We start from the raw sequence: 11651 nt of genomic DNA, 5'->3' as shown, positions 1-11651 counted from the left end.
CTGTAAGTTAACTACTAAAGAGGTTTGTATAAAAATATTGACAGCTTAAAGCAACAACACTGAAGTTCACAATAAACAAATTATTTTTGTTGTGTACTAAATTGCCATAAACGATGCCATAATAACGGATCGTTTAAAAATTGAATGCAAAGCTGTCAAAAACCAAAATTTGACAGGCAGAAATATTGATGGCTCTTCACAAATGTTTACAAACAAACGACATTTGCCGTCCTCGCGTAGAAATGACCAGTTTTGTGCGTGTAATTGATAAAATTTGTAGACTCTGCTTATCGGAAAATGAAGCAATTCTACTGCCAACATCACAGGTCATCGATTCAACACTGACCGTCGATGATATTGAGCGATGTACCGGCGTACGGGTAGGTGTGGTGATGGTAAGGTTCTACTTCTCATGTTCCCCATCGTTCTAACGGACTTTCTTCCTTTTGCTCGTTAAGGTGGAAGAGGAACACGTGACGTATGTGATTTGTGAACCATGCCACAATAAGCTGCAAAAATTTACCGCCTACCGTTACTTCTGCTTAAGCAATGACGAGCGCTTCCGGGAACTGTTTTCAGCGCTGTGCGCAAGTGAGCGAGATTCGGAGGCTAAACCACCCAGTGCGACGTTCGAACACAGCTACTTCCGAATGGACGGTGACAGTGAGTACGTGATTAGCTACGCCAAACCCACGGATGATGTTTATGAAGAAGCAATCGAGGCGTTTGGGCTCGATGAACATCTAGAGCCGGAAGAGCATGTTGAAATACTCGAACCAACGGAGCAGCAGAACAGTGACGAGGGATGGAACTGGTGGTCCGCCACTACACCACCATTACCGTCCGAAGCCGAACCTTTCACAGAGGAGCTGGAAGAGATTGAGCCTCCGGTGAAACCAAAGAAACCACGGAAACCGTACGTGCGACGGGCGACGATTGGTAAAGAGCAGGATAGTTCGGTGAAAAAACCACGGGTGTATAAGAAGCGACCAAATCAAAACAAGCTGCCCAAGAAGCTGTGCACGGTGTGTGGTAAGTTTGTGGCAAACTTGAACCATCACCTCCTATCGCACACTAACGAGCGAAGGTTCGCCTGCACATACTGTCCGGGGGCGTTCAGTCGCAGCTCGTTATTGAAGGTGCACGTGGAAGCGGTACATCTGAAGAAGACGGCCAAGACCTGTGAGCTGTGCGATAGGAGCTTTACGCACAAATCCAGCTACACGATCCACATGGTAAGCAATTTGGGATTAATGTTAGCACGCTCTTCCATCGCTGAACATAAAGGAGTTTTGGGTAAAACACAACTATACTCGATGATCGATGGGATCGGAATAACATTTTATTATATTGTTAATCTAGCAATCGCATAGTTGACAAAATGCAAAGGCAGACCGCAGTAGTCTGTAATAGCATGCACCAATTGTTGTAATACAACTTTCAGTAAGAACGGAGGTCTTTAGGTTATGGGCCCAGACAAGCAGAAAGAAGTGGCGGTTCATGGAATCTCGCATTTTTCTGAACAGGCTACGACACCTAGAAGTTTAGGGTCGAAGAGTAATTGAAAGCCTCGTAGGTAGGCTGTTCCAGCAGATGAGCTAGTGAAGTGGCCATATTCGAGGAAATGGACGCCATCGTTGCTGGTGAGTTTCATCTCGGATGAGTACTTGGAATGTATACAAGAGTAGACCACGGTGAAAGAAATGTGGAACGTTCTTGAACATACATTCGCCAAGAAGTCCTCGGAAAGGCAGATAGTTACACGAAATCAGATTGCACACCTTCAATAATTTGAGGATCTGGTTCGGCAGCTTCGAGTAGCTGGATTGAAGCAAGAAGAAAGCGATGTCTGCTCTGCATTTAGCTTAAGCCTTCCGGAGTCATACGATCCACTGATGACTCCATTGGAAAACCTTCCCGAATCTCAATTAACTTATGAGTTAATGAAGACCCGGTTGCTAGACCCAGGGCGTGAAAACTTTAAATCAACCAGTGTACATTGACGTACCAAAGAATCCTCTTGAGGGAGAGTCCCTCTTGGCCAAGAAAACCGGTGTCGTTAGTGGCATGAGCAACCGTGGTATTCTCATGAGCGCATTCTCATAGCGGAAGTGAAGCGTTCTGACCAGCATCGTTATCTTGGTCGCATCAATGAAGGAGGTTTGTTCATCAATTAGGTGCGTGAGAACGTTGACATTGGTGTGCATTATGTATCGTTTTTGCTCGTGATAAAGAGAAGTTGATCGTACCGTTAATGTACAACCAAAAGTATATCGATGCCGGCAGGAAGGAGACTCCTATTGAACAACACGTCAGAGAGAACTTCTTGGCGGAATCGTTCAGCTGCTACGATGTACAGTCGTGGCTGACCAAGACACAAACAGCAAGTACCGGATAAGTTCCTTAATAAGCAGCACAGCATCTGATAGAAGATCGACAATTTTACAGAGGACAACAAGAAGATGATGGACTTCGACGAGAATCTGACGTCTAGGAACCTGCAGTACATGATCTTGTGCGAGCATTTGAATGCACTGGAGAACGACTGGGAGGAGCTGCACCAGATTAGTGTTGGGTATCATGAAACTTTCGTAAAAATTCTTTCATATGAATCTTCAGTGATGGATGATTCAAATCGCAAATCGAATCTTCAAAGATCTATGAATCTCTGAAAGAATCTCTAAGGATTCATGTATCACCAAGGATTCAAAGATTCGTGAATCTATATGATTCATAAAATCAATAAAATACATATATTTCCAGAGGATCATGAATCTTTCGAAATATTGAATTTGCGCCATCTTAACTAACGACATGCCCGTCGTGGGATCAACCGTCCCCCCTAGCATGGACCGTCTTCCTGTAGCAAAACAAATTATCCGGCTACGTGTTATGCCAAGTTGTCCCGAAAGTTTCTAAAGACTGGTATGACCACGCAGGTTGTTACGCTATGAAGAAGAACAATGAAAAGCTCAAGTTCTATGAATGATTGGAGTTTTATGAATTCCGCGAATTTCATGAATCCCTAGCGATTCGTGAATCTTTCAAGATATATTCATCTTTCGAGATTCATGAATCTTTGGTGATCCATGAATCATGGAGATCCATGCATCTTTGGAAATTGATGAATCTTTGAGATTATGAATCTTTGAAAATGAAGATTTATATTCATTGAATCATTTCTAAGATTAATTCAGAATCATGAATCTGAATTAGATGTAGCCTACAACACTACACCAGTTGTAGAAGAACTGGCAGGAACACCTCGCAGCATTTGAACTATTAGCTGTTCAATCGATACGCGTGCCAGACCAAGATACTTCTGGGTCAGCGCTGGTCAATCGTGCGCCAGTTCAGCTGAAGCAGGACGAAGTACCACGTTGGAGAGGAATAATCAAAAAATCAACACAACCGTCTTTGTGGATGATCAAATCACGAACAAGGTAGCCGTTTGATAATTATCAAGAAGCAGTTGTTGTAGGCGATTGGTAATCAGTAGCTAGTTTTTCTTCAAGGCATGGCTTGAAACTGTTTAACAAGATCGGAGTTTGCGATTGAGAGGGGGTATTGTAGATCTAGCAATCGCGTAGCCAGAAACAACGGACCTCTTTATATTATAAACTAATTCTATATCAAGGTTAGATCAATGATTACTTTGATAATCCAACTAAATTTTTTTTTATATTCCGTTCTGTAAGCGAGCTGCACATAATATTGGCGACTGGTACGAATGCAAGCTTTGCGATCTGAAATTTCGCCATCCGGGAAGCTTGCGGGACCACAACAATCGCAAGCACAATGTGGCGAGCAACTGCGAATGCACAATCTGCGGCATGATGTTTGAGGACAGGTGAGAAGGAATTTTAGTAATATTGAGGGGAACTTTGCTAATGATCGCCTTATTCTGTTGTTATTTTGTAGCTACGGATTGAAGAAACATGGCCGAGTGCACTCGAACGAACAACCGTTTGCGTGTCGCTACTGTCCGAAGCGTTTCAAGAGCCCGAACGCGCACCGGGCACACGAGCTGATCCACCAGGGTGTCGTGTTCACGTGTGAGTACTGTAAGAAAACCTATCGGTACAAATCGCTGCTCAATATGCATGTGAAAAAAGAGCACAAGAAGCAGGTGGCCGAAAGCGAAACAAAATATGATTAGATTCATTTAGGCAGAAAAGAGCAGGAAGAAACGACACAAGCAGGGAAAGAGTGGTAAAGGGATGCAGCTACACCCTGTTAAATGTCCTCTGCGGCTAGTAACTTTCAAAGGAGGTTATGATAAAACGCATCAGCTAATTATTGAACGGTGGAAATAGAATGCATGTGATATTTCTAATTCAAGGCTTCAGTACTATATCACTTTCCCGATGTCTCCATCAGCAGGAATGCAAAACCACGCGCCAATTCTTCCGCCATATTAGACCAAGACCATGAGAGTAATTTTAATAGGTTAACTAATAAGGAGATTTGAATAAAAATATCGACTACATAAAGCAACAACATTGAATTTCACAACAAACAGATTATTTTTGTTGTGTACTAATTTGCCATAAACGATGCCATAATAACGGACCGTTTAAAAATTGAATGCAAAGCTGTCAAAAACCAAAATTTGACAAGCAGAAATATTGTTGGCTCTTCACAAATGTTTACAAACAAACGACTTTTGCCGTCCTCGCGTAGAAATGACCAGTTTTGTGCGTGTAATTGATAAAATTTGTAGACTCTGCTTATCGGAAAATGAAGCAATTCTACTGCCAACATCACAGGTCATCGATTCAACACTGACCGTCGATGATATTGAGCGATGTACCGGCGTACGGGTAGGTGTGGTGATGGTGAGGTTCTATTTCACATGTTCCCCATCGTTCTAACGGACTTTCTTCCTTTTGCTCGTTAAGGTGGAAGAGGAACACGTGACGTACGTGATTTGCGAACCGTGCCACAATAAGCTGCAAAAATTTACCGCCTACCGATACTTCTGCTTAAGCAATGACGAGCGCTTCCGGGAACTGTTTTCAGCGCTGTGCGCAAGTGAGCGAGATTCGGAGGCTAAACCACCGAGTGCGATGTCCGAACACAGCTACTTCCGAATGGACGATGACAGTGAGTACGTGATTAGCTACGCCAAACCATCGGATGATGGTTATGAAGAAGCAATCGAGGCGTTTGGGCTCGAGGAACATCTAGAGCCGGAAGAGCATGTTGAAATACTCGAACCAACGGAGCAGCAGAACAGTGACGAGGGATTGGACTGGTGGTCCGCCACTACACCACCATTACCGTCCGAAGCCGAACCTTTCACAGAGGAGCTGGAAGAGATTGAGCCTCCGGTGAAACCAAAGAAACCACGGAAACCGTACGTGCGACGGGCGACGATTGGTAAAGAGCAGGATAGTTCGGTGAAAAAACCGCGGGTGTATAAGAAGCGAGCAAATCGAAACAAGCTGCCCAAGAAGCTGTGCACGGTGTGTGGTAAGTTTGTGGCCCACTTGAACCATCACCTTCTATCGCACACAAAGGAACGAAGGTTCCCTTGCACATACTGTCCGAGGGCTTTCAGTCGCAGCTCGTTATTGAAGGTGCACGTAGAAACGGTACATCTGAAGAAGACGGCCAAGAGCTGTGAGCTGTGCGATAGGAGCTTTTCGTACAAATCCAGCTACACGATCCACATGGTAAGCAGCTGGGGACTGTTGTTAGCTTGGCATGGCATTCCATCGCTGAACACATGTTTTTTTTTTTTCTATTTTCATATTCCGTTCTGTAAGCGAGCTGCACATGATATTGGCGAATGGTACGAATGCAAGCTTTGCGATCTTAAATTTCGGCATCCGGGAGGCTTGCGGGGTCACAACAATCGCAAGCACAATGTGGCGAGCAACTGCGAATGCACAATCTGTGGCATGATCTTTCAGGACAAGTGAGATGGGATTTGGATGAGATTGTCAGGAGCGTTGCTAATAACCTTTTTCTCTTGTTCTTTCGTAGTATTGGACTGAAGAAACATGGCCGAGTGCACTCGAACGAACAACCGTTTGCGTGTCGCTACTGTCCGAAGCGTTTCAAAAGCCCGAACGCGCATCGGGCACACGAGCTGATTCACCAGGGTGTCGTGTTCACGTGTGAGTACTGTGAGAAAACCTATCGGTACAAATCGTTGCTGAATATGCATGTGAAAAAAGAGCACAAGAAGCAGGTGGCGAAAAGCGAGAGAAAAAAAGCTTTGGCCAACACACAATCGTAAGATAAGTTAAATTAAAAATTACCATAATGCTGTTAAAGCATTGCGCAGTACGCTCATTTACTGTATGAATGTTGATGTGAATTTCTCTATGACTAAATTAATAAAATAACAATTAATTTCTATTGGGAATGTCCAATATGCATCCAGTATCCAATAATATATACTGAATATCCAATTATTTGTTTGTTGCCATTTTTTGAATATTCGAGTTTCATCGATGCCGTTTCTCTCAGGTATCGTATAGGATGTTTTACAGCTTGCCAGTGATGCGATCCAGGGTTGTTGTTATATCGGCTCAGCTGATTAACTGCAAACAAGATATCAGATCTGGTGCATTGAGCTAGGTATATCAGGCACCCTACAGCCTCTTGATAAGGCACCGCTGACATCAATTCCTCTTCTTCTGTTTGTGGCCACATTTCCTTGGTTAGCTTTATGGAAGATTGCATACCAGTAGCAAAAGCTTTGCGGTTTGCAATTCCGTTTTTAAATAATTTACACGAATCCCTAAACACTTTTTAGCTGGTCCCAAATCCTTCATCTGGAACATACCGCTCAATTGCGTATTCAGTTGGAACGAATCGAAATACCATTTTCCGTTTTCCTTCGATCCACACATAGAAAGCACTACACAGAACAAATCGTTTCCCTTCTTGCTGTAGCAATCCTTCACTATATGGCCAAATTTCAAACATTTTCCACATTTCGGTCCCTTAGCTGAATTAGACTTTTTAGTTAACTTACCGATATTAATGTGCTTCGTCCTTGCAACAAACTGACGTGGGAAAAACCTCTTGTAGAAGTTTCGTTTGAATGATGTTTCCAGTGATGACAATACGGGAGTTTTCAAGGGCCACGATCATTAGGCGATACAGTTCTGGTTATCCAGCCAACAATAGATTTCCGACCCACTTCTCTAAAATCGGGAAACCAATTCCATTCAGTTGATACGCTGATGACACAATGCGATTAACATAATCCGACATAGAAACGCATGATTCTAGATCTGTTAACAATCCGACTCGTCTTGTAAGGCCTTCGAAAGCCTTTTCTAGTTTTGACCAAACTTCTCTCGCTGTTGTAGCGTTCTTCACGTGAACGTAGTTCACTGAAGTATCGACGGATTCGTAGCTTCCATCGTAGTTCTTTTTCGGCTTCACTGCAGCATCCAGAGATCTTCGAGTTCCAGAAACGTTTGCACGGCAAACTTCTATGTTTCCCAATTTTCCCTCCCGATGAGTCGTTTAATGCCAGGAAGAATTAACGTTGCAATGCTACTACCTGCAGCGATTGATAGATCCAGCATAGTTCGGGCTCATCTTAAAACTTCTTCGGAATACGGCAAAAAGATTCTGCTTCATGTACGCTTCTGGGCCCATAACCTATTCGGACTTGTTACTTGTTACCCAACTACGGATTACTATGATTCCAATAATTTCAAAAAAATCCATACATGATCAGCCATTTGGACAGCATTCGTCTAACCACGCCATAATGTCAACAAATCAACGACAGCTTGGTTAATTTTGACATTTCGTCCGAAAAAAAGTGATCAATGTTGTTGGTAAACAAACCCTCGTATTGTACGCGCGATGGCGGACAGAATTAGCGAATTAAATAGCATTTGCCGGCTCTGTTTGTGCGAAGACGATGAGGCGCTCTTTCCCGTGTCCAGCATCATCGATCCCTCGCTAACGGATGTAGATATAGAGCGTTTCACCGGGATACAGGTAAGCTTCCGCTTCCCGTTAGATATCACCATTTCCGCTAACCCAATGCGTTTGCTCACTGTTGCAGCTGTTTGGCGAAGAATGTATATCGTACTCGATCTGTGTCGACTGTGGTAATAAGCTGAAAAAGTGCTCTTTATTCCGTGCGGCGTGTTTAAACAATGACACGCTGTTCAAGCAACTGTTTGCGGTGCTGCTCGAAAGTGCCAGGAAAGAAACATTGGGCGGAGAAAATCGCGATAAAAAGGAGGAAGCGGTGGAACAGCACGAGGAAGAAATCGTGGAAGAGTTCGCGCTGGTCGAGGCAAGCGAACGTTTGGAGCAGCTGATCGAGCAAGCGGAAGATGTTGAGATCGAAACGCAAGAGCTGTCCGGGAAAGACGACGAGGAAACCGCCAGCAGTGACGAGATGGAAGACGGCTCGCAGGAAAACGCCGAAAGCGGCGACGAGTCTAGGACGAACAATTTGCTGGATGAAAGCACCGATAGTGTAGAAAATAGTCCGCCCGCTCGTACGAGGCGGCTGTCCTCGCGGTCGGCCAGAAGCGCACGAACGAGCGACGCAACCCGCTCACGGAGGAAGGCAGACCACCACTATCAGCATTGCGATGCGTGCGGGAAGATGGTTTCGGATCTGAAAAGTCACATGCTAAGCCACACGAAGGAGAAACGGTTCTCCTGCCCGTACTGTGCCGTGACGATGACGTTCAAATCGAATCTAAACATCCATATCAAGACGGTCCATTTGAAGGAGATTTCGAAATCGTGCGAGCTGTGCGGGCAAGGATTCGTCAATTACAATTCCTACAAGAACCATATGGTGCGTGCTAGCTAAGAAGCTTGCATTTTTCAATCCTTATAATTGATAATCGGTACTGTTCTCTTTTTATTCACAGGCTTCACAGCACGGTACGGGTGAGTACAGCTGTGAAACGTGTGCGAAAAGGTTTACGCATCTGCGAACGTACAACATGCACGTGCGCCGGCACCATAAAGCCGATGCGACGTACAAGAAAAAGAAGCAACTTTGTGGCACGTGCGGCGCCATGGTTACGCACATAGCGACGCACATGCTCACCCATACGCAGGAGAAGCGGTACGCCTGTCCGCACTGTCCGATCGAAATGGTGGACCGGGGGAATCTGATGCGCCATGTCCGGTCGGTCCATCTCCAGAGTGAGGTGAAGTCGTGCGAAACGTGCGGCATAGGCTTCAAGTATCCCAGCTCGCACAGATCTCACATGGTAGGTTGGCGCGGTAGTGTTCGATTAGAAGTATGATTGTCTTAATGATCATTTCCATTTGTCCATTTAGCTCCGAGTGCACGGCATTGGGAAAACGTTCGACTGCCACATGTGTGCCAAAAAGTTCAACCACAACAGTGGGCTTAAATCGCACATTGCCCGTGTGCACAGCAATGAGCGAAAGTTCGAGTGTGAAACGTGTGGGATGCTGTTTAAAGTGAAGTAAGTGTAACTGCGTTTGTTTGCGCTCAAGTTACAACCCTAACGCTCTTTCACTTATCTTTGCAGAGTCGCCCTTACGAAGCATCAGCTAGTGCACTCGACGGAGCAACCGTACGCGTGCAATCAATGTCCGAAACGGTTTAAAAGTCGCCATGGACGCAATTCACACCAACTGACCCACACTGGCATAGTGTTTCCGTGTCCGCACTGTGACAAATCGTACCGGTACAAGGATGTGCTTGGTATTCACATTCGGCAGAACCATCCCGAAGCAAAGGAGGAGAAGTCGATAGCGTGTGAATAAGGAAGTTGGACTAATTTGAAGCGTTTTTTTATACGATGACTCTTACGACTCGTTATTGGTATCGCGTGGACACTGTTAAATGTATCAACTCGTTCTTCTATGGAGGCGCCGTTTTTATTTGACTTGCGGTTTCTTGGACATCTAGCCTCCTTTATCCCTGATCGAACATTGGTCGACTACTACTGACGATAGAGAAAACTCGCGAATAAAAGCCTCTTTGTTGATCAATTTCGACAAACGTTTGGACACGGACGTTGGAAAGGGAATTTCTAAAGGTAGGATAGCTGCCCAAGACTTGAAAAGAAAGGCTAAGATGGTGGTTACGTATCGCAATGTAACCTTGAAGGACTTTCAAGTATTTTGATAAAAGGCTTTATATACGCAGGATATGTGGACAATTTTTTAATATTGTGGTTTCTGTATTGTTAATTGCTCATCGGAATACACCTTCTTTTGTATGGAAACGTTAGATTTTTCGATTGATGTACGATAAAGAAATGCCTTGAGAAGACTGTGGTAAGCTGGTATCCAAAAATCTGTGGATCTCGTATCTGAGATGTGTTCTTGATTGATTGATCCTTGATTAGTTGGTAGTGATCCTATTCAGGCGTGTGTCAGGTGTAACTCTGGCTCTAACTAAGTCGTGCGTTTAGTTTCGTTGTCTAGAGCATGGGTCTCCAAACTTTTCTGTTCGCGGGCTGCATTGCTTCACAAATAACTTTGTTGAGGGCCATTTTGACGTTTCCTTTAGAATGAATCAAAGTTCAAATCTTTTTTTGATTAGAAAATACAGACTGAATATATCAAGTTTCTACAGCTGTCTTTTATTGAATTAAAATATTTTTATTGATTAGTAAGTCAAAAAATAAACTATTTATTTTAACCTTAAAGTCATCGCGGACCGCATTACAGGCTCTTGAGGGCCGCATGCTGCCTGCTGGTCGTAGTTTGGAGACCCCTGGTCTAGAGGCATGAGCAAATATATCTGGAGGCATATTGTTTAGAACAATCAAGCACACACCGGATTTAATACCATCCATTGGTATGACATTGAGAAAATACTAATGTTGGGTAAATCTGATTCAGCTTCATGAACCTAAATGAATCTTTCAAATTATTCAATTAATCTTAATCTCGATTCGAAAGATTCATGAATCTCAAACATTCATTAAACTCAAAGATTCACGAGATCTCGAAAGATTCAAGAATCTTTAGGTATGCACGAAATTCAAGGGGTTCATAAATCTCCAAGGATTTAGCTGCATAGGTTGAGTTTCTTCTTCTTCTTGGCGTAACAACCTACGTAATCATAATCATGCCAGCCTACCTAAGCTATACAGGTTTTCGAGACTTCTTGGAAAGTACTACGCAGCCGTATGTTTTCTACAAGGAGACGGTCCATGCGAGGCTTGAACCCACGACGTGCATGTTGTTAAGCAGTGCGTGTTAATCAATGGGATCGTACAAATTCAATATAACCATACATGTCCATGGGCCGGTACATGTCCATGCCGGTCTCGTAGTACAGTCGTCAACTCGTACGACTTAACAACACGCCCGTCATGGGTTCAAGCCCCAAATAGACCGTGCCGCCATACGTAGGATTGACTATCCTGCTGTGTGGGGAAATCAATTAGTCACTGAAAGCCAAACCCACAAGAGGTAAAGGCAGGCCTTGACCGACAACGGTTGTTGAGCCAAAGAAGAAGAAGAAGTCCATGGGTTCATGTATCCCTGGAGAATTATGAATACTAATGTATACATGAATCTTTCGAGGTTCACGATTTCTTGGAGATTCTTTGGAGATTAATGAATCTTTAGAGATTAGATTCGAGATTCGAATCACTCATGGCTAAAGTGAATCTGTGTGAATTTAACGCTGTACTGTTCCTATACGTGTCATG

At 44.0% G+C, this 11651-nt stretch overlaps 3 protein-coding genes across 3 annotated transcripts; all 3 read left to right on the top strand.

Annotated features, from left to right (window-relative positions):
- The first annotated feature begins 169 nt into the window (after positions 1-169).
- Positions 170-4187, top strand: LOC120900850 (zinc finger protein 91-like). The gene is made up of 4 exons (XM_040308358.1): positions 170-380; positions 459-1235; positions 3699-3850; positions 3922-4187. The coding sequence occupies exons 1-4, from the start codon at positions 189-191 to the stop codon at positions 4157-4159; spliced, it is 1359 nt and encodes a 452-aa protein (XP_040164292.1). The 5' UTR covers positions 170-188; the 3' UTR covers positions 4160-4187.
- Positions 4188-4662: 475 nt separating this feature from the next.
- LOC120900851 (zinc finger protein 90-like) lies at positions 4663-6385 on the top strand. The gene is made up of 4 exons (XM_040308360.1): positions 4663-4823; positions 4902-5678; positions 5772-5923; positions 5992-6385. Exons 1-4 carry the CDS (start codon positions 4686-4688, stop codon positions 6245-6247), a joined length of 1323 nt encoding a protein of 440 aa, XP_040164294.1. The 5' UTR covers positions 4663-4685; the 3' UTR covers positions 6248-6385.
- A 1420-nt stretch (positions 6386-7805) lies between these two features.
- Positions 7806-10211, top strand: LOC120904134 (zinc finger protein 555-like). The gene is made up of 5 exons (XM_040313920.1): positions 7806-7977; positions 8045-8797; positions 8874-9221; positions 9292-9443; positions 9510-10211. Exons 1-5 carry the CDS (start codon positions 7840-7842, stop codon positions 9745-9747), a joined length of 1629 nt encoding a protein of 542 aa, XP_040169854.1. The 5' UTR covers positions 7806-7839; the 3' UTR covers positions 9748-10211.
- Positions 10212-11651: the final 1440 nt, after the last annotated feature.

This window comes from Anopheles arabiensis, chromosome 3 (assembly GCF_016920715.1).
Source record: "Anopheles arabiensis isolate DONGOLA chromosome 3, AaraD3, whole genome shotgun sequence".
NCBI lineage: Eukaryota > Metazoa > Arthropoda > Insecta > Diptera > Culicidae > Anopheles > Anopheles arabiensis.
Note: the sequence above shows the minus strand (reverse complement) of the source record. Positions and strands in the feature narration are given on the sequence as shown.

Bases quoted from the DNA above. Each gene is read 5' to 3' on its own strand.
- LOC120900850 (XM_040308358.1), top strand. From the start codon at position 189: ATGGCTCTTCACAAATGTTTACAAACAAACGACATTTGCCGTCCTCGC. The intron at 381-458 runs GTAGGTGTGGTG...TTGCTCGTTAAG, and splicing joins AGCGATGTACCGGCGTACGG to GTGGAAGAGGAACACGTGAC. The intron at 3,851-3,921 runs GTGAGAAGGAAT...GTTATTTTGTAG, and splicing joins GGCATGATGTTTGAGGACAG to CTACGGATTGAAGAAACATG.
- LOC120900851 (XM_040308360.1), top strand. From the start codon at position 4,686: ATGACCAGTTTTGTGCGTGTAATTGATAAAATTTGTAGACTCTGCTTA. The intron at 4,824-4,901 runs GTAGGTGTGGTG...TTGCTCGTTAAG, and splicing joins AGCGATGTACCGGCGTACGG to GTGGAAGAGGAACACGTGAC. The intron at 5,679-5,771 runs GTAAGCAGCTGG...CCGTTCTGTAAG, and splicing joins CCAGCTACACGATCCACATG to CGAGCTGCACATGATATTGG.
- LOC120904134 (XM_040313920.1), top strand. From the start codon at position 7,840: ATGGCGGACAGAATTAGCGAATTAAATAGCATTTGCCGGCTCTGTTTG. The intron at 9,222-9,291 runs GTAGGTTGGCGC...TTGTCCATTTAG, and splicing joins GCTCGCACAGATCTCACATG to CTCCGAGTGCACGGCATTGG. The intron at 9,444-9,509 runs GTAAGTGTAACT...TTATCTTTGCAG, and splicing joins GGGATGCTGTTTAAAGTGAA to AGTCGCCCTTACGAAGCATC.